The sequence below is a fragment of the Urocitellus parryii genome, chromosome 8, assembly GCF_045843805.1.
Source record: "Urocitellus parryii isolate mUroPar1 chromosome 8, mUroPar1.hap1, whole genome shotgun sequence".
Classification (NCBI taxonomy): Eukaryota; Metazoa; Chordata; class Mammalia; order Rodentia; family Sciuridae; genus Urocitellus; species Urocitellus parryii.
This window is the reverse complement of record NC_135538.1, coordinates 126,921,041-126,944,038: the sequence shown is the minus strand read 5'-3', so window position 1 is coordinate 126,944,038 and position 22,998 is coordinate 126,921,041. Positions and strand designations below refer to the sequence as shown.

At 35.0% G+C, this 22,998-nt stretch overlaps 1 protein-coding gene and 1 pseudogene across 1 annotated transcript; both read right to left on the bottom strand.

The window, feature by feature from the left end:
• Positions 1-15,952: 15,952 nt before the first annotated feature.
• Positions 15,953-17,146, bottom strand: LOC113176613 (actin-related protein 2/3 complex subunit 1A pseudogene; annotated as a pseudogene).
• Positions 17,147-20,513: 3,367 nt separating this feature from the next.
• On the bottom strand, positions 20,514-21,452 carry LOC113176609 (olfactory receptor 2B6-like). Its single transcript, XM_026381097.2, has one exon. The coding sequence runs from the start codon at positions 21,450-21,452 to the stop codon at positions 20,514-20,516; it is 939 nt and encodes a 312-aa protein (XP_026236882.2).
• Positions 21,453-22,998: the final 1,546 nt, after the last annotated feature.

Genomic DNA, 22,998 nt, shown 5'->3' with positions numbered 1-22,998 from the left:
AGATTTTTGCATCTATGTTCATTAGAAATATTGGTCTAAAGTTTTCTTTCTTTGAAGTGTCTTTGCCTGGTTTTGGGATTAGGAATAAGTTTGGAAGTGCTGCCTCTTTTTTTATTTCTTGAAATAAATTATAAAACTCAGCTGTGTACCCAACTGGCCCTGGGATTTTCTTGGTTGGTGAGCTTCTGTTGGCATCTTCTATTCCCTCACTTGATATTGGTCTGTTTAAATTGTGTATATCTTCCTGACGCAATCTGGGCAAATTGTATGACTTAAGAAATTTGTCAATGCCTTCAATGTCTTCTATTTTATTGGAGTATAAGTTTTGAAAAATAATTTCTAATTATCCTCTATATTTCTGTAGTGTATATTGTGATATTACCTTTTTTATCACGTATGCTGGTAATTTGAGTTTTCTCTCTCCTTCTCTTTGTTAGCGTCATTGGAGAAGATAATGCTAAGTGAAGTTATCCAACCTCAAAAAACAAATGCCAAATGTTTTCTCTGATATAAGGAGGCTGACTCATAGTGGGGTAGGGAGGGGGAGCATGGAAGGTATAGATGATATCTAGATAGGGCAAAAGGGTGGGAGGGAAAGGGAGGGGGCAGGGGGTTAGCAAGGATGGTGGAATGTAATGGACATCATTATCCAAAGTACATGAAGTGAATTAGTGTCAACATAATTTATATACAATCAGAGATATAAAAAATTGTGCTGTATATGTGTAATAAAAATAATAATGCATTCCACTGTCAAAATCAATACAAAAATTTATCCTTAGAACTCATGCTGTCCCTGTCCTGCTCATTGCAAGAAAATAAAATCAGCATGCAAAAGAAAAATCCACACTGCCATGTGTGTTACAATTCTGTTCACAATAGCCATGAGAGGGAATGGCGAATGAATGAAGAAAATGTGGCATGCATTCACATGGTAATATAATTCATTTATGAAAAAGAAAAAAATCCTCTAATTTGCAGCAATATAAATGGAAGTTAATGAAATCATATTATATAAAATAGCCATCCACCAAAAGACAAATAGTGAATGAGATCCTTCAGTTGTAGAACTTAAACAAAGGTTGATATCAAAAAAGTAGATAGTAAAATGTCAATAGATAGTAAAATGTATTGTAGAGGTTTTGGAGAAAGAGTGTGAACATGCTGCTCAAAGGTTATAAATTTCAGTTATATTAGACAGGTATTTTCAGAAAATCTCTTATATAAATGGTGAATATTGTTTAGAATATACTGACTCATGAAAAATGTTAAGATTGTAGATATAGTTGTGATTTTTATGTTAAGAACAATTTATAACAGAGGATCAAAATGGCAGAATAGAGAAGATTACTTTCTTGGTTGTTCATAGTGTGAAACAAAGAAAGCAGACAGGAAGCTTTCAGCAAGGCAGTCGAAGAAACAGAGAGGGGAAGTTCACTGAAAATTAATTCTGGACTTCAAAGCAGATTGGGGACTTAGGAGGTTGGATATAATAAAATAAAGAAGAAATCCATAGTGCTGCTTCAGCTGGTAGTAGTGCCTGGTGGAGAAATCATGTTCACAAAAAAAGTGAATGATAGGTCAATTAAAGGAACATGCATTTTTAGGAGGCCTGAGGTGTGTCTTGGAGTAGAGAGAACAGAGATCAAAGACATTGTCTGACTAATCTGAAATGTGTGCTGCACGATAGTCTTGTGTGGGAAAGAAGCCATATCTCTACCAGCTTTTCAGGGAGGATAAAGATAGAAACCATTTTACAGTTTCTGCATGGGGGCCAGCACCTTGAGGGAACTGATTCTTTGCTAACTTATCATGGCCCGATATACAGGCCTGGCAAACCTGCACTACACAAGAATGTGCTAAGTGACCAGGAGAAAATCAAATGTGGAGAGGGATTTATAACCCACTTGATTCTAATGTATGAAATATGATATGTCAAGAGCTTTGTAATGTTGTGAACAACCAATAATAAAAAAAAAATATAAATAAAGAGGAGGAATACAGATCAAGGAAACCCATCTGGCTCCCCCCTCCCTTCAGACCAGCAGCTTGAATAACTGGCTGGGAGAGATGTCCCCAGCTGGGAATTTGAAAGGGCTGGGATGGGTTTGATTGAGTTTAGAGACTGAATCCAAAAGAACAGAAAACACAGGATACATGGGTGACTGAGAGGACTAAGTTTTGGCTCCTCCACCGCAGGAGTGGAACCCAGAGGATCTCCCTGGGGCAGAGTTTCTTTGCATACACTAAAATCTTGTAGGCCTCAGAGATTTGCTGATATAAAAATCTTCAGATCAATCCCTGTTCAACCAAGAAACTGGAGCATATGGAAGCCTAAATCCCACCTCCAGGAACTCTGCCTATGGGATTTTCTCTCACACTCCAGAAACCCCACCTAACACAGCTGAGAAGTGAAGCTGGAATTATAAACTCTAATAGAAACAATTGTTCAACTTTTTATTGAGATCTTTTTTTTTCTTTGTTCAGTTATGACCTGAATGGTTCAAGGACACTTATACATATTCATATCAGTTTCTTTTTTTCTCATTTCTAACATTTTTTAAGGGCAGTTATTTTTCATGGATCAGTATTTTGAGAAATAGGATGTTTGATTAGTATATTTCACTCTTGTTCTTATGGTCTTTTATTTTTATTTTTAATTTTTTATATTATACATATATTATACATTTTTTCTCTCACATTTCCCTTGATTCTCTTTCTTTTTTTCCCTATGCTACTAGTCAATCTCTACTGATCTCTTTTACTCCTTCTTTTTTACTTCTATTATCTCTACTCCTCCCTCATAATAGTCACATTCTACATCACTTCTGTTCTATTCCTGTTTACCACTTAAAATTGTAAATCCTTTTGCAAACAGTATTACTATTTTCATCATGGGAAATACTGATCATGTCATTTCTGCTTATTATAACAATTAACATTGTAGATAACAATGTTTAATGCTGTTAACTTTTTGCATTGGTTGTCATTATTATCTGTGTCCCCATAAACTGTGATGTACTGGAAACATTCAGGAACACACAGCACATGGATCCTTCTCTAAAATAGACCATATCTTGGGCCACAAAAAAAAACTCTTAGAAAATATAAAAATACAGAGACAATGTCTTACATTATATTAGATAATAATGGAATAAAATTAGAAATCATGAGTAAAAAAAATAGAAGCTACTATAACACATGGAGACTAAATAATATGCTACTGAAGGACCAATGAATAGCAAAAGAAATCAGTTATGAAATAAAAAAGTATTGAGATGTAAATGAGAATAGTGACACAACATACTGAAATCTCTGGGACACTATAAAGGCAGTTCTAAGAGGAAAGTTTACTGCATTGAGCTCATTTACTAAAAGAATACACTGTCACCAAATAAATAACCTAACATTACCTCTCAAAGGCCGAGCAAAAGAAAAAAAGTCAACACAAAAAGAAATAAAATATTGGAAATAATTAAAATCAGAGCCAAATCAATGAAATAAAAAAAAACAATTAAAAAAATCAATGAGGGGCTGGGGATGTGGCTCAAGGGGTAGCACACTCGCCTGGCATGCGTGCGGCCCGGGTTCAATCCTCAGCACCATATACCAACAAAGATGTTGTGTCCGCCGAGAACTAAAAAATAAATATTAAAAAAATTCTCTCTCTCTCTCTCTCTCTCTCTCTCTCTCTCTCTCTCTCTCTCCTCTCTCACTCTCAAAAAAAAATTAAAAAAATCAATGACACAAAAGTGGTTCTTTGAAAAAAAGTAAATAAAATTGGAAAACTCATAGCCAAGCTAATAAAGAGAAAGAGAAGAAAAACTCAAATTACTAAAATTCATGATGAAAAAGAAAGCATCATGACAGGCACTATTGAAAATATATATTCCAATAAAATAGAAAATCTTAAAAACGTTAACAAATTTCTAGGCATAACCAAATTGAATAAGGAGGACATAAAAAATTTAAACAGATCAATTTCAAGAAATAAAATTGGAGACATAGTCAAAAGCCTACTAACTATGAAAAGCCCAGAAGCAGATGGATTCTCACCTGAGTTCTACAAGACCTTAAACAAATACTTACACCAATACTCCTGAAATTATTCCTTGAAATACAAATGAAGGTAATACTTTCAAACTCATTATAAAATGAGTATTACCCTGATAACAAAACCAGACAAATATACATTAAGGAAAGAAATCTTGGACTAATATACCATGAACATAGGTGCAAAAATTCTTAATAAAGTACTAGAAAATTGCACACAAAACATTAAAAAGATAGAGTGCCATGATAAAATGTTCATCCCAGGGATGCAAGAATGTTTCAACATCCTAAAATCAGAAAATGTAATTCATCATGTCAATAAATATAAAGACAAGAATCACCTGATTTTCTCCATAGATGCAGAAAAAGCATTTGACAAAATACAGCATCCATTTTTGTTCAAAGTACTATAAAAATAAGAACAGTAGGAACATACCTCACCAATGTAAAAGCTATATGCACAAAACCCAAGGCCAACATCATTCTAAATGGAGAAAAATTGAAAAAATTCCCTCTAAAAACTGGAACAAGAAAAGGATGTCCTCTTTTGCTAGTTCTATTAAACATAGTTCTTGAAACTCTAGCCAGAGCAATTAGGCAAAAGAAAGAAATTAATGGAATATGACTAGGAAAAGAAAGTTTAAACTATCCCTATTTTCAAATGGCATGATTCTATATTTAGAAGACCCATTAAATCTCCACCAGAAAGCTTTTAGAACTTATAAATAGGTTTAGCAAAGTAGCAGGATATAAAATTAACACTCATAAATCAATTGTGTTCATGTATTTTTATGACGAATAAGTTGAAAGGGAAATTAAGAAAACTATATCATTCACAATAATATCAGGGAAAAAAAACAGCAACAACAACAAAACAACAACCTTGTGAATCAATCTACCAAAAGAGGTAAAAGACATCTACAATGAAAACTACAGAACAATAAAGAAGGAAATTGAAGAACACCTTAGAATATGAAAAGGTCTTCAATATTCTGGGATAGGCAGAATTAATATTGTTAAAATGGCATTACTACCAAAAGAACTATACAAATTTAATGCAATTCCTATTAAAATTTTAATGATGTTCTTCATAGAAATAGAAAAAGCAGTCATAAAATTTGTTTAGAAAAATAAGAGGCTCAGAATAGCCAAAGCAATCCTTAGCAAGAAAAGGGACAAAGGAGGCATCACAATACTAGGTCTTAAATTATACTACAGAGATATAGTAACAAAAACAGTATGATATTGGCACCAAAACAGACATGAAAACCAATGGTATAGAAGAGAAGGCACAGAGTCAAACCCATATAAATACAGTTATCTCATACTAGACAAAAGTATCATAAGCATACATTGGAGAAAAGAAACAAATGGTGCTGGAAAAACTAGAATTTCATACATAATAAAATAAAATTAACCCCCATCTCTCACCCCACACAAAGCTCAACTCAAAGTAGGTCAAGTACCTAGGCATTAGACCAGAGACTCTGCACCTACTCAAAGAAAAAGCAGGCCCAAATCTCCATCATGTCAGCTTGAAACCAAATTTCTCAATAATATTTATAATGTATAAGAAATAAAATCAAGAATCAGTGATTGGTATTTGTTGGAGTTTTTAGCTTCTTCTATCCACTCCATCCCGCAGAGAGGCTTAGGAGAGCATGCCCCAACCTGGATGGATCAAGAAAGGTGAGGGTCGGCCGGCAGCCCATCCAGCCCTCCCCACTGGAGGACAATCAGATGCACCAGGGAGACCAGTCCAAGCAGGATCTCATTTATTGAGGAAACACACACAGCTTATATAAGGAGTAAAAACCAATAATTTTAAAACATGGAAAAGTGGGAACCAATCAACATAAAGGTCAAATCAGCATGAGGAATTCACAAGTAAGCCAATCAGGGAGGTTTCAAAACAATTTCTGTGTCCTCCTACTGGCATTTAGCCAGGTGCCATCTTAGTTTTCAGCCCCACAGGTATTGTACCAAACAGAAAATACACTCAGCAAAGGAAACAATTAAGAACGTGAAGAGAGAGCCTACAGAATGGGAGAAAACTTTTGCCACCTGCACCTCAGATAGAGCATTAATCTTTAGAATATAAAAACTCAAAAAAACCCAACTCAACACTAAAATACACACACAAAAAATCCCCAACAAACCAAATAAACCAATCAATAAATGTGCAAAGAAACTGAACAGATACTCCACACAAGAAGAAATACAAATATATATTTCAGAAATACATGAAAAAAAGTTAACATCTCTGCAATTAGATAAGTGCAAATTAAAACTACTCTGAGATTTCATCTCACTCCAGTTAGAATGGCAATTATGAAGAATACAAGTAAATGCCAGTAAATGCATTTAACTGGAGGCGATCATGTTAAGCAAAATAAACCAACCCTCAAAATCCAAAGGCCGAATGTCCTCTTTTATATAGAGATGCTGACTCACAATAGATGGAGGGTGGGGTAGGGAGGAGTGGAGTTTCACCAGATTGAACGGGGGTAATGGGAGAAAGAGAGAGGAAATAGGAATGGGAAAGACAGCAGGCTACATCAGACATAACTTTACTATGTTCATATATGAATACACGTTCATATACACACACCCATACATATGAATACATATTCATATACATACACGACTAGTGTGACCAGTGTAACTCTATATTATGCACAACCACAAGGATGGGAAGTTATTCTCTATGTACGTGTGATATGTCAAAATACATTCTACTGTCATATATAACAAAAAAGAACAAATTAAAGATAATCCAAGCTTCCCCCCACCTAAAAAAAAATCCAGTATACTACAGTGAAGAGCCACATCAATGTTTATAGCTGCTCAATATATGATAGCTAAGCTATGGAACCAATGTAGATACCCTTCAATAGATGAATGCATAAAGAAAATGTGGTATATATACACAATGCAATATTACTCAGCCATAAAGAAGAATGAAATTATGGCATTTGCTGGTAAATGGATGGAACAGGAGACTATCATGCTAAGTGAAGTAAAGCAATTCCCAAACACCAAAGACTGAATGAGCTTTCTGATATGTGAATGCTTACACACAATAAGGGGGCAGAGAGAAGAATAGAAATTCATTGGATTATACAAAGGGGAATGAAGGGAAGGGAGGGGGAATGAGAATAGGAAAGCCAGTAGAATGAATAAGAATAAATTTCATATATTTATATATGAATATACAACCACTGAAACTCTACATCATGTACAACCACAAGAATGGGATCCTCAGTTATATTCCAAGTATGTGTAATATGTCAAAAAACATTCTACTTTCATGTATATCTAAACAGAACAAATTTTAAAAAGATTAAAAAATTTTAAAAAAGAAACATTGGTTGGTAAATGTCTCCTTGCTTCTGGTTAATATTTGGTGCCTGTTAAAAAGAAGAAAACATGGTTATCATGCTATGTCAGGTAGATTGGAATGCCCTCTTTCAGGAAAATCTTTTCTGTTTGGGGATAGGTCTGCTTACTCAATGTTGTATTCTGATTGGGTGGTAGGTATCACGAGTGACTACATTTTGGTTTGATCTGGTATATTGGAACTAAGTAGATGCCCAATGCAAAGGTAATAGCCTCTCATATGTTTTGTACAGTTTGTACTCTGTTGTGCCTTAGGAGGCTGAATCAATATGGCTACTTGATATCTTACTTCTGGTTGGGTTCAAATGATTGGAATTGATATGGATTAGATATGAGGTATTCGCTGAAAATTTATGTGTGAGAAAATGCAGAAATGGTTAAAGGTGAAATGATCAGATTATGAAGGTTTAAACTAATCAGCAGTATAATTCATTTGATGAATTAATCATTTGAATGGATTAATGGGTGTCAACTATAAGCAGGTTGATTATGAGAGGAGGAAGTAGGTCCCTGGGGGTATGTTCTTGGGCATTATATTGTTCTTGGCTCCTTAACACTCAAGGTCTCTACTACAGTGAACTGAGAAGCTCTCCTCCACTATGCCTTCTGCTTATATGTTCTGAGTAGGTATTCTGACCATGGAAATAGACAGGGAAACATTCCCCCATGAGCAAAAGGCCAGGGAGGCAACTGAAATCCTAATTCCCATGATTGGAATACCCAACATCCTCCTTCTGAGGTAATAAGACAACTATGCAGGCACTATCGGGTTTCCTTAGCAATGTCCTTGGAGAGAAGGAATTGTGTTTGTATTAACCTGGACCTTATCTCAGTTAGATAGCACTTGGGTTAAAGAAATACTAATTAGAATATAGTTATGGTAATGGGAGATATGTGTTATTTGAGTTAATAAGCTCCCAGCAGGGAGGAGTGAACACTTCACTTCTGCACTTATTCTTCACCACTTCATTTCACTCCTCTCCACTCCATCCTGTCTGCTTGCATTATTTGTGTCTGTCTGGTGTTAAGCTATTTGAGTTCTTTATATATTATGGATGTTAATCCTTTTTCAGAGGAGTAGCTGGCCAAGATTTTGTTCCAGTCTTCTTTGTCTTTTCTCACATTCAATCATTTCATTTGTTGTGTAGAATCTTTTTAATTTGATGGCATTTTATTTCTTGAGCTTTAGGGGTCTTGTTGAGGAATTTGGTGAGAATGCCAATATGATGGAATTTTAATAATTTATTTTCTTCTAGAAGTTCCAAAGTTCCTAATTGAATTCCTGAGTCTACAAAATACTTTATTTTGACTTTTGTGAAGGGATATTGTTTCATTTTCTACATTTGGACACTCCTTTTCCTGCCACTATTATCAACACATATTTTTGGTAACTTTGTCAAGTATCAGATGACTGTAAGTGCATTGATTTTTCCCTGTATCTTTTATTTTATTCCAGTGACCTTTGTGTTTATTTTGATGCAAATTCCATGCTACTTTTGTTACTATATGTCTGTAATATAATTTGAGGTCAGGTATTGTGATGATTCCAGCATCACTGTTCTTGCTAAGAATAGCTTTGGCTATTCTGGGTGTCTTATTCTTCCAAATGAATTTTAGGACTGCTTTTTTCTAGTTTTGTGAAAAATGTTTCAAAACTTAAATGTTTAATTCTGGGCATGATTTCTTGTTTTCCTTTTTGTTTCTCAGGACTGTATTGCTTGTTTGGAACAATGAGAAAAGAATTTTGTCATCTTTCTTGAAAAAGCAATGTCAGGAATGTCCATGCTTTTTATCAGGTGTAGAGCACACTTTCACATTCAGATAAAATATGACTTTTTAAAGACAGAGCTTTGATAAAATTAACTAATTCATTTTTCAGGTTGGAATATATAGAATACAGACTTGCTATAGATGTGAAAGTCCTCGCCCAAATAAACACCTCTGTGGTGTTTCCCCACCAATTCTCTCAGTATTCTTTATTATGAGATTTTTAAAAATGTAATTTTAGGAGCTTCTGATTTTTTAGAGTGTGAATGACATCCATACTTCCATAAGGAGTAATCTTTTAGAGACTTAGAATGTGGTAATCACATTCACCCAGCACACAAGATAACTAAAGACAGGAGTCAGAAAAAAATCTTACTAGTCTCTCTAACTATGATTTTGACAGAAATCTTTGTGTTATTTTCCCCAATCTAAAAACACTATATCTCTCAGTATATAGTCTAAGGTAGCCAAATGACACCTTAGCTAATAAAAATGTTTAATAAATGTTATTTGATATCAAAGGATTTTAAAAATTTTCCCTAAGTAATTTGTGTACTTCTTCTGACAATGAGCTTGCAAAAGCCACAAATCTGGCCATTCAAAAGTTAATAAATTTTTCCCAATTAAATCTACCAAAGTTCAAGACTTTTGAGAATTGGTGAGCATTAGCTATCTGACATTTTTAATGAGTGTGTCTGAGTTACAATTGATTCTTCTTCATGATAATATTTAAAATTTTTCTTCCAGTGATTTGTTTAGATCTTGATCATACCAGAAGACCTGCCAGAAAATTCCAAAAGATCTTTTTGTTCCCCCTTGTAGTATATATAATGCATAGCACATTGAACAGTAAACATAGGAATTAAACTCCACATGACTACACACTTAATTTGCTGTCACACAACATACCTAGTTCTATGATAATATTTAAGTTTTGTTAGCTTCCTTGTCTGTTTCTGCTATAGTAATAAAATACTCCAGACTATGTAATTTATAAATGATACCTGTCTATTTTATAAAAATACCAGCTTGTTTCTCACAGTCCTGTAAGCAGACTATCCATGAGATAGGCACCAGTAGGTTTGATGTCTATAAGGACTCAGTTTCAGCTTCCAACTCTGCACATTGTTGCTCTAGCCTTTTGAGGGTAGAATTACTGTGTCCTCACAGAAAAGAAAAAAATGGAAAGGGGCAAATCTCTCTGTAAAGTCTCTGAGAATCTTCAAGGCCAATCAATCACCTTTCATGTATTTCCAATATCAAATGATACTCATATTAACTGTTGAAGTAATCAAATTGCTTTTCAGAAATGCAGATTATTTATTTCTCATAGTTTTCACAGATAAAGAAGATCTTCCTGGCTGTTCCAAATTTGTACAGATATTTTTCCTGGTTGTGATTCTTTGTTAATATGACTTTGGTGTCTTCTCATTCATTAAGAAGACTCATGATTATGATAATGAAAAATCATATTAAACATCTCTTTATTCTATTCATTTCAGTATTAAAATATAAATATTGTATTCCATTTTAATTTTGAAAAATTATAAGTTTCCATTTTATGTTCTTTATTTAGCTATTGGCCACTCAAGAATATCTGGTACAATTAATTTCTACATATTTGTGAATTTTCTAAATTTTCTTTATTATTTTCTCATATTGTCCTGTTATTGTCAGAAAAGATACTTGATTTCACTCATCTCAAAAAATTTAAGAGCTGTTTTGTGGCCAAACCTAGTTCTATTCTGCAGAATGTTCAATAGGCAGTTGAAAATCTGTACATGTCAGGTGGAATATTATGCATATTTATCAGATTCATTTGCTCTACAGCATATTCTAAGTTTAAAGTTTTTTTGTGGTTTATTTTCCTCTATGGGTGATACGTTATGGCTGAAAAGTGGATTTTTGAAATCACCTATTATTATTGCATTGCAAGTTATCCCTCTCTAGATATCTCAATATTTTAGTTATAAAAAGAGGCTCTCTGACATTCAGTTCATATGTATTTACAAGTGTTATATCCTGTATATCTCTTTATCATGATATAGTAATGTTCTTCATTTCGTTTTACTGTTTTTGAGTTAAAGACTATTTGGTTTTATATAGGTATAGCTATTTCTACTCCTTTTTGTTTGTATTTGCATGAAATATTTTTTTTTCATCACTTCACTTTCAGTATTTTGTGTCTTACATATTTTGGAGGCAACATGTATTTTGGTATTTTTTTAAGTTGATCCAATCACTCTATATCTTTGGAGAATTTAATAGATGTATACTGTAGATTTTGTGTAGAATTTCTGAAGCAATACTTGATCATTTGCTGTCTACTGCCATTATAACTCCTGGTCTTCCATGGCAGACACCATGCTGGATTGAAATCTTATGGCCCTCAATGTTTGTGCAATTTAGATGTACCTAAAGTACATGACCCCCGAGGCCGTCATTGCACTAGGGTGTGTCTGAAGCCCTCAACCACTGAGGCATGCCTATATTTTGGTTTTGCTGGAGCCTAAAATGTCGTATATTCTTCCATCTGTTACTTTTTTTCAGAAGAATAAATCTCTTTCCAAATGGCTGTTTCCCACCTGGCACTGGGGCAAGACTGAAGTTTTAGTATATGGGTCCTGGTCTGTGATCAGGCTCTGTAGATGTGTACCTCGTCTAGGATTTTACTTGATGGCCCAGTGTTGGGTTTCAAACAAAATCTATGCTTGCTTTCCCCTCCTCCCTTCAAGTACATGGTAAATGTCTGCACTGTTCTAACCTTGGAATAGATAGTGACGACTTGGATAATATAAAATTATCTTTCCTATAATCTTAAATTTGTCTCATTAGAATTACGTAACAACCAAAACCTGATCTCTCACCTGGTTCCTTAGTTCTGTTTTTTTTGTTTTTAAAGAGAGAGAGAGAGAGAGGGAGAGAGAGAGAGAGGAGAGAGAGAGAGAGAGAGAGAGAGAGAGAGAGAGAGAGAGAGAATTTCTTAATATTTATTTTTTAGTTTTTGGCAGACACAACATCTTTGTGGTGCTGAGGATGGAACCCGGGCCGCACACATGCCAGGCAAGCACACTACAACTTGAGCCACATCCCCAGCCCTGGTTCTTAGTTTTTGTGAATAATTTTCATCTTTATATTTCTATGGAAGAATATTTATTGGAAAATCCTCATCTATCATCTTGCTCTACCTCCCTGTCAGAATCTACATTTTTATTGACTCACTGAAATTGTACATAGTAGTACCAAACTTATTATATGCTATGTTTATTATGTACCAAAATTAAGCCATATTTGTAAATGCACATAATTTTATCAATCTCATTTCCCAATACCTTCCTATTCCTCCTCTCCTCCCTTTCCTATTCTGCTTTTCATACTCTATTGCTCTCTATTTTATTAAAGTTATTGTTATTTTATTTAGTGCAGTGTGTGTGTGTGTGTGTGTGTGTATCCAGTTCATTGTGATATATTCATACATAGACATAGTGTAATAAGATTTCCCTTGTCAGAACTTCCCCAAAACCTCCTCTTCCCTATGCCCTTGATTGGTCTTCATTCTATTTTCATAAATTTCTCCCCCTTTAAAAATATTCCTTTATTTTCTCTTTCTAACTTTTTCATATGAAAGAATATATTCTACCTTTGTTTTTTAGAGTGTAACTTATTTTATTTACCATGATTTTCCTCTATACCATTCATTTATGCATGAACAATTTAATTTCATTCTTCTTTATGACTCAGTAAAACTCTGTTGTGTACAAATACCACATTTTTGTTATCTATTGCTCTTTTGAGGAATATCTAGGTGATTCCATAACTTTACTAGTGTTAACTGTACTTCTATAAACAATAACATCCATGTATTACTACAGTATACTAATTTTAAATCTTTTGGCTAAACATCAACGAGTGATGTAACAGGTAATATGGTGGTACCTTTCCTAGTCTTTTGAAGAATCTGCATATTGCTTTCTGAAAAGGTTTTTCAGTCTACTTTGCAGTCTAACCAACAGTGTATAAATATACCTTTACCCCCATATTCTCACAACACTGTCTTTTGCATTCTTGATGAATGCCATTCTAACTGTAGTGAAATGAATTATTATGTACTTTTGATTTGCATTTCCCTGATTGCTAAGGATATTAAACATTTTTCAAAATATATATTTGGTAGCCATTTGTATTTGTTTGTTTGAGAAATATCTCTTTGTATTTTTTCCCCATTAATAGATTGGGTTATTCATTGAAGGGAGTAACTTCTTCAAGGTGGTTGATGCATTGACCAGGATGGTTGTTCACTGTGTATGCACTAATGTCCTTCTTTCCATTTTTTTCTTGGGTTGTGTACTACTTATTGCTCAGGATTGTTAAACTAGTCCTCTTTGTGTTGCTTACCAATCTGCCTGATGAAGTAACCTGGAACTGAAGCTCTGTGTAAAAACTCTGTTTCCAGTCTCACCATTATAAGGTAGGACATAATAGGAAGTGCTGACCATTGGAAGGTTGTGTCCCCAGAATAGACTGATGCTCTCCTAGGGCAGGACTGATGCAAAGTTCTAAATGGGAGTTCCAGTGATTCACAGCTGGTGTTTAGTTCTGATCAGAAATTCAGAACTAGGGCCAAGCAGAGTCCAATCTCTGCCGGGAATCTGGATCTCACAGCCTCTAGAGAACTTCATTCACAAGGTATGATAACTTACCCTCCACAGTTCTCACATACTTCACCATCCATGAATGTGGACATCCATGGATCAAACCCAAGTACAATTGTGCCTGCCTGACCAGCTTCTGGACTTTCCGCAGCTGGTCCTGTGAACTACAAGACCAAAAGGAAAACTGAGTCATAATCCCTTCCATGTCTCCAGCCTGAATTTCTTGGGTACCATTTTTAATATTACATACATGTAATCTTCAGTTTGAAATATTGAATCATTCATTATTTTTGATGCATGATCTAAAATTTTCATTATCTTTTCAAATAGCTTTTTGTATGTTGGGAAAAGCATTTTTTTTGTAATTGTATGCATTTCCTTGAATTGACCATTCCAAAAATGAGGATGTACCTCAAATATCATGTTTTTAATAATATTTTATCATTCAACTCAAAGTAAATAAATAACAATTATCTCAATGAAACTGAAATTTATATATGAGGAAAAGGTGGACATTCTGACACATGCTATGTTCTGGATGAATCCTGAAAACATTGTACTAAATCAAATATTGTGTGATTCTACTTACATGAGTTACTTAGGGTAGACAAATTTGTAGGAATAGAGTAGAACAGTAGTTGCCTGGGGTTGGAGGTGGAAATAATGTGAATTTATTTTTTAATGGTATTGACTGTCAGTGTGTGAACATCAAAAGATTTCTGGAGGGGCTGGGGTTGTGGCTCAAGCAGTAGCACACTCTCCTGGCATGCGCGCCCGCGGGGCTCTATCTTCAGCACCACATAAAAGTAAAATAAAGATGTTGTGTTCACCGAAAACTAAAAAATAAATATTAAAAAATTCTCTCTCTCTCTAAAAAACAAACAAACAAACAAACAAACAAAAAAAGATTTCTGGAGAGGGATGGTAGTGATGGTTGCACAATGAGATTCTATTTATAGTACACTGAGGTGTATATCTTCCAAATATAAATGTTATGTTTTGTAAACTTTACCAAAATTGAAACATGAAATGATATTTAAATTTTAAAAGATAGAAGTAACAAAACCCCAAAGAATGATAAAAGAAAGGCTTTCAATTCTAGTTCTAACAAACTATGCACATTTAAGAGGCATTGTGGCACTACTTATTATTGCCAATGGTGGTTACTTACCTTGAAGAGTTTTTCAAAAATTTTTTTTAAAAAAATTGTACAATATTTATCTAAATGAAAACAGAAAAGTTTATTCTTTAGTTTGTGGAGCAAATTCTTCAACAGCTATTTGAATACTCTCTACCAATGAAATTGATTTTGTGTTTATGTGTGTTATATATGTATTTCTATTGGATTAAAATTTGACTATTCCTCAAAAATCATGTTATTTTGATTATGTGAAAATAATGCATGTATATCTCAGATTTGATTAGGACAGTAGTTGTGTTTCTAAATGGTATCTTTTCTTCCAATAAAATTAAGCATACATTTCCTTACTGCAGCATATCTAATACTTCTCTGGTCAACCATCATGAGTTTTCTCTGGGAATCTTCCAAGACATTGTCATCCTGAGTGTAACAGTTTTGAAAGATTTTGGATTTATATAAATCATAAGGGCATTTTTTTTATCAGAATTTTGGTGTACATTTATTTTAATCATCTTTCTTGAATATGTTAATAGCTTACAGTTTTATTGTATGCAGCTCCGAAGATATCCCTAGTGTGGGAAACTGCAGTTTTTTTTTTTTCACATTTGGGATTTTTATTTAATTTTCTAGCAGACATTTTACATATCTCCCTCACTCTTTCCTTTAAGTTAATGTGACAATTTTCCATAAAGAACTACTTGAACAGAAGCTTCGGTCAAGAATGGAATGAAATTGCATAAAAACAAAACAAAACAAAACAAACCACTGTTGCCTTTAAAAAAACCAACACTTTCACCGATTATATTTAAACAAAAACACACAATGTTTGTGCAATATGTGTTTACAGGGTTTCCCGGGGCTGCTCTCCTCACCGTCACGCTGGGGGCAGAGGGGCATGCAGCCATGTTTCTCCTGCTAGACAAGGGAGGCTTACACAGCTTCACATTATCTGGAGACCCTGGATCAAAGACTATAAGGTCTTGAAATCCCAAATTGTCATGGTTCCATGATGCCAGTAGTGCAAAATTTGCGACAATCTTGTTTGTCCACCTCATAAATAGACACTTGAGTGATGCTATTCTGGTGCAGCGTCTCCAAGGCCGTATTGCAGTCCTGGGTGGTGGCCCTCTTGTCCATGTTGCGGAAGCTTTCCATGGCACACGTTACATTGGATGCTCTGCTTTAGAATGTCCAGCTTGGAGACAAAGGTCAAACAGCCGTGGTCATTGTATTTAAACAGCAACAGGCAGAAGTCATGGTCAGCAGCCACAACATTATTCTTCGAGACAAATGAGACACTCAGTAGTGGCAGGAACTCCGTTTTCAGAGTTGAGACCTGGATATTTTTTGAGGCATCAGCAACAGACACGGTGCTGTCTGGCTGACCCAGGCCAGATAGCTCCCACTGGCAGAGAAATTGACCCCATGGACCCAGCCGCCAGTGCCACTGCCACCAAACTCTGACATCAACTGACCAAAAGGCATCTTGCTGCCCCAGGGCGCACTGGTTGGCTTTTCATCCACTTCTTTAATGTAGGCAGAAAATACTCTGCATTTGAAGTCGCACGATCCTGCTGCCAGCAAAAGTTGTTGGGATGGCAATCCAAGTTGAGGATCGTGGAGCAGATCGGCTTTTTAATGTGCTTGCTTACCCATCAGTCATTTTCAGACTGGAAGTAGCAAACAGAAATGAGTCGTGCTCCACTTCCCACAGCAAATTTGTTCTCTTGAGGGGACCATTTCACAAAAGTGGCTGCAAGATTGATTCTCAGGATCACCAGGGTGGGCTTCCAGATGCCATCTTTCTGACTCCAGACATAGGCATTGCAGTCTGCCCCACAAGTGAGGATGTGGTCACTCTTGGGAGCCTAGACAATACCTGTGATGTGTCCATTGTACTCCTTGAGTTCATGAGCTTTCACCCACTGGCTCCCCGTACTTCTTATAGATGTGCACTTCATGATTATTGGGGCTAAGGGCAATCTGGGTATGCTCCCTGTTCCAAGCATGACAGGTGATTGGCTCTAGTAAAAACTGATGCAGGGACATTATTCTTAAGTGTTTTCAGAGGATAGAAAGCTGGGGTGGGGGTGGTCCGGAGGGGTTCAGAGTGGAGAATTCGCGGACTCTGATCAGTCGACACCAACAGGCTCCAGCGGGTGCCGGTGGAGGGGAAACTGCAGTTCTAAAATATCTTCACTTTGCCTGTATGAATTACTTAATGGTTGTCTGCATCTTAAATTTTTTATTAATTTTTATTTTCCAATGTTTACATTTTTAATTGTTAGCATGATTTTCTGCTTTCCCTTTGTTCTTTAGAAAAGTCTTAATTGCTTGGGGCAAGGAGAAAAATATTTGATCATCTCCCTTAGAAAAGCAATCTCAAAGAGTGCTCATGATTTATATCAAGGGAGGAGCACACTTTCACCTTCAGATAAAATATATGCCTTTCTGCTCAAAAAATGAAGTTAACTAAGGTATACTTCATGTTGGAATGAAAGGAATGTATAAACCCTGGAGACATAAAGGCATCAAATCCAAATAACACATTTCTGTTGGTTCCACTTCTGTCAGTATTATTTATTCTAAGATTTTAATATATAACTTTTAGAAGGTTCTGATTTCTTACAATAGGAATCACATTTACACATTGGTAATGAGTAGCTTCCACATGTCAAGGAGATAGTGAGCACATTCACTTAGGACTGAGGATAATTTAAGAATGTCATCAGACAACAATTACCATTTCTCTAGTTAGGCCTTTGACCAAATTTTTATGAATTATTTTCCCAAAAGTACAACTACTGAATTTCACTATATGCATAAGATGAATATCAAACTTTAATTAATAAAACTGTTTTAAAATATCATTAATTAATAAAACTGCTTTAAAATATCATTTAACATCAAAGTCTCTGATTTCTTTTATGCCTTCTCTTATAAATAATATGTCTGCCATTCAGTCTCTGCGCACATTATGTGGCCTATTTGCAACCTACCCCACTTTTTTGGCACAAATGGGCTATGGATGAGACAGTTGTTAAAATAAAGTCACCAGTAAGTTTATTATCCAGTAAAGACTCAGTTTTAGCTTCCAAGTTGACACCTTGTTTTGGAATTCTTTGGTGTCACTGTGCTGAAGGAAGGCAGAAGGGCAAAAACGCCAAACTCTGGGACTGGGACTGGGGCTCAGCAGTAAAGTACTTGTTTAATATGTTTGGGGCACTTGGTTTGCTCCCTAGTACCTCATTAAAATAAACAAACAAAAACTTAAATAAAGGTATTGTATTATCTGAAGCCAGAATTAGACAGGTAGTCAGTATAGATAGGTAAATCAATTCAGGTCTGATCAAGGGAGCCAATTTTGAGTGAGTCAGGGAAGTAAGAGACTATTCCCTGAGGGATTGAAATGTTAATTCCTTCAGAGTCCTTCCTTCACCCTTATCAAGAACCTGCCCGTGCTCCAACCTATTGGTAAGGTAATCTGACCCAGGAATTGCCTCTCCCTATAGGGAGCTATAAATTTGTTAATTAATGTATCCTGGGCTGCTCCATCCTGCCCTTCCCCCTTCAGCCCACCTGTTTCCCACCTTTTGTCCTCTCCACTGAGCATTCCTAGGCCTAGTCACCTATGCAGGAAGGAGAAAGATAAGGGGAAGAGAGCAGGAGAACAAAGGAAGACTAGGACATAAAAAGGGCAGAACACCTCACTTCTTGGGATACCAGGATACCAGCTATGGTCCCCTTCTCCCTCCCAACAGAAGTCTATATTACCCCTTTTTAAATAAACCCTTGCTTTATATGTTTGCCTCGACCTGCTTCTCTAATGTTCAAATTTCAACATGTGAGGGAGCAGAACTCATCACCTATAAGCAGAGTTATCACATCTATAACCTAACAAAATAAAATAATAATAATAATAATAATAATAATAATAATAATAATAGAGGCCAAACTCTGTGGCAAGCTTCTTTCATAAAGGTCTTCATCCCATTCAGGAGGGAGGGGCCTTCAAGACCTAATCACCTCTCATGTATTTCTCTCTGAATAGACTCACATTGAAAATTAAAACAACAAATGAATTTTGAAAAAAAAATGCATTAAACAATGAAAACAACATCAAAAGCAGAATGTGAGTACTACAGCTACATTTTTCACTTTTACTCTTTTGTGATACAAATTTTGAACATCATTTGCAACCCAAACTTAAATATTTAAAGTATATTGGTTGGTGAAGTAGTCAAGTGACTTTTCATTCCAGAAATAAAAAAATGTTTTTCTTTTTGATTCCTTGCATCTAAAAAAGACATTCCTGGATGTTCAAATTTATGCACAGAAATATTGCTAGGTTGTAGTTTTCATTAGCACTTTTGTGTTCTCTCTTTTACTAAAGAGATGCATGCTTATGATATTTAAAAATAATATTAAGAAACATCTTTATTCTATGCATATTCATATTAAATATATATTTTTTAGTTTAACATACAAAACACTGTGCACTTATTCACTAAGTAAAAATTATAATGCATTTTTAAGAAAGTGTTGACCTAAAATAATGATTTTTACTTAAAGGATATAAGAAAATATATTATTATGAGCTAAATATGTCTGATTCTGGCCTAGGAAAATGTATTCAAATTACCTTGAATCAAAAATTCTGTCATGGAAGAGAATACATGAACTTTAGTTGCAATTAAAAAAATCATAAACACACCAAGAAACTCATTTGTATATGTTTCGGATGTAATAATGAATGGACTGCTAAGCTTAGCAATACATTTCAAGAGCTTTTCCTAATAGTCATGATGACATTAGCTCAGATAACCCCAGATTTTTTTTTTTGTTGTTGTTTGATTCAACCCAGCCTCAGTCAAATAGTCTCCAGGATCAGGATCTTTAATGCAGAAAAGCTCCTTCAGATCCACAGAAACAATAGCATCAACATGAATTGAGATTGACAATTTTTTTTGTAGTGCTAGGATTTGAACTCAGGGCTTTGTGTATGCAAGGCAAGCACTCTACCAACTGAGCTATATCCCTAGCCCAAGGTTGATAAATTTTGAGACTCATGATTGTTTGAAAGCATACTGTGTTTCACACACAAGGCAAACAGACATGTACCAATCTCAGAATGATGAAATATTTCTTAGGTGAACTGATAAGAAGTCGGTTGAAAAGGAATGGTTTCCATGCTAATGCTGTGAGGATTACCATGAGATAATCAGTTTATCTTATGATTTATCTTGCTACTACTAAACAAAGTTACTATTTCACTATGTATGGACCAAAATATTATTATTTTTTAATATATTACCACAAGTAGATTGCCTATACAGTAGCATATAAGCTGAGTATCACTCTTGTTTAAAATATTTATGAAGAATTTGAAAAATAGTACATGTTTTACAAGAAGATATTGGATTATGATATCAGAATGGGTTATTAAAGACATCCATATCAACTATAAATTTTAAATAATTTTATTTCATGCCTAATAACTATTACTTGGAACTGAAAATGCGGCTCATCAGTTTGCCTAATGCCCCTTTCACATCCTTATTCCTCAGGGTATAGATGAAGGGATTAAGTGTAGGGGTCATGACTCCATAGAAGAGAGCCATGAACTTAGGCTGGTCCCTTGATATGGAAGAGAGAGGCTGAAGATACATGCTAATGCCTGGGCCATAAAATAAGGAAACTACAATGAGATGAGATGAACATGTCCCAAAGGCCTTTTTCCTTCCTTCAGAAGATTTGATTTTAAATATGGCATGTCCAATACTAGCATAGGAGGCAAGAATTAAACACAGAGGAACAGCCCCTATTAAAATGCATACCACAGAGAGTGTGAGCTCATTAGCCTCCTTTTCCCCACAGGCAGCCTTTATCAGAACTGGAATCTCACACAACAAGTGATCCAGTTTATTGATGCCACACAGTGGCAACTTTACTGTAACAGAAGCTTCAGAGATTGCATAGATCATTCCAGTCAGCCACACAATGGATACTAATAGGACGCAGACTCGCTGATTCATGATGAAGATGTAGTGTAGAGGTCTGCAGATGGCCACATAGCGATCAAAAGACATGAGAGCCAAGAGCAGACATTCTGTGCCCCCCATCATGCTGAAGAAATAAAGCTGAACTATACACCCCAAATAACTGATGGTCTTCTTAGAAGTTCCCAAGTTAAACAGCATCTGAGGCACAATGCTTGTGGTGTAACACATGTCTAAGAAGGAGAGGTTGGTGAGGAAGAAATACATGGGACTGTGTAGATGGGGGTCTAACTTGGACACCAGAATAATGGTTAAATTTCCCATCATGGCCATTGGGTATGTTATGAGAAGAATAACAAATAGAGGAAGCTCTAGCCAAGGATGGTCTGCAAAGCCTAATAGGATGAACTCTTCTGGGTGGCTTTCATTAATGAGAGTCATTCTCTCCTATTTGCTTCCGCTGTAGTAAGGAAATAGCAAAAATGTTAGATTTATAAAGAATGGAAAAACATCATTATGTGCTGACTATCCACAAATCTAAGATGGAGTGCAAAACTTGTAAGGCCAACGATATGAATGTTCTGGGAACAGATAACCAAATTTCCTTTCTCAGCTAAAAGTTGCACAGACAATAGCAAAATCCACTAGCATTTTGAGAAAGCTACATGAGTAATGAATGTTTTAATTTATGTTGTTTTTTCCTTAGTAGTCAATTGTATTCTGTGAAATTCTCACTCTTATATAAGATGGGGAATGTTCAGATAGGCCCATAAAAACAAGTGCCTTTTTACTTACCTTATTATGATAAATTTTCATCAATAGAAATAGAATAGTGAAGGATTACACTTGGGTTTTTCAACATTTCAGCAAGACCAAGAAACTGTAGCTTATATATATATATATATCTAAGAATTAGATTCAGAACTGTTAATATTTCTGCTGATGTAGGGTGTCAAAGAGAAATAAACCTTGGTTAGGAGGCAATAGTTGAAAAATATAGAGAATCATTGATGGGCCTGCAATTTGTATGCTTTTAGAGGCTCTTAGACATTGTTTTCTCACAAGCTGTTCATGTATCCTTATCCCAGATGAATCAGCAAAGAAAGCTCCTGGGGACAGAGCTCTCTATGGAAATGCGTGTAATATACAATTAGTTACCACTTGAAGTGAGGTCTAGAGTAAATCTCTTTGTTAATGTTCTGAAATCAATTCATTCGATTTCCAAAGACATAAGATTCTAAATTTAAATTGGTGCAATTAATACTAAACATATAAATAATATCCTCCAAGTCCAGAGCTTGATTGCATTAATGTTTCTGGAGCATTTAACAAGAATTCTTTGTACAATTTACTTCATTAACTGTCAGAGTATATCCCATAAGATTTAATTATTTGTAATCATAACAATAAAAGGACCCTTAAATGAGTTGTATCAATAAAAATCAAACTTCCCAATGAGTGGGATTCAAGTGATAATTAGAAACTTTTAAATACTGAATGTTTTTACAACAATGAAGAAATAAAGTGGCATGTCTCTCTTTTATTCTCTTTCCCATACATACATGCTATAGGATATTAATTTAATATGTAGATAACATTAAGCATAAAACAGCATACACAATTCATGAGTACATCAATTTGAAAAACAAATTCAATCATATCAAATAGGCAACTATAATTCCCATATAAATATATATTTTTCCACATTATTTATTTGGTGGAGTTTTTCCACTCATTCCTCTCTGCTCCACATCTATTTCACATTCCAATATACAAGTTTTATTCAAAACTGGAAATAACAAATTTAGTTGTAGGTCTTTTTTTTGTCCTGATTCATACAATAGTAGAGTGAGAGCTCCTACTGGACAGGGCAGACCATAGAACTTTTTAACTTGGGTACAATAAATCAGAACAATAAGTAATGCTGATTGGTACATACTATGACACTTCATGTTGCTTATTTTGATGACAATTAAAAATAAGACTC

Coding starts and splice junctions, on each gene's coding strand:
- LOC113176609 (XM_026381097.2), bottom strand. CDS start 21,452: ATGACTCTCATTAATGAAAGCCACCCAGAAGAGTTCATCCTATTAGGC.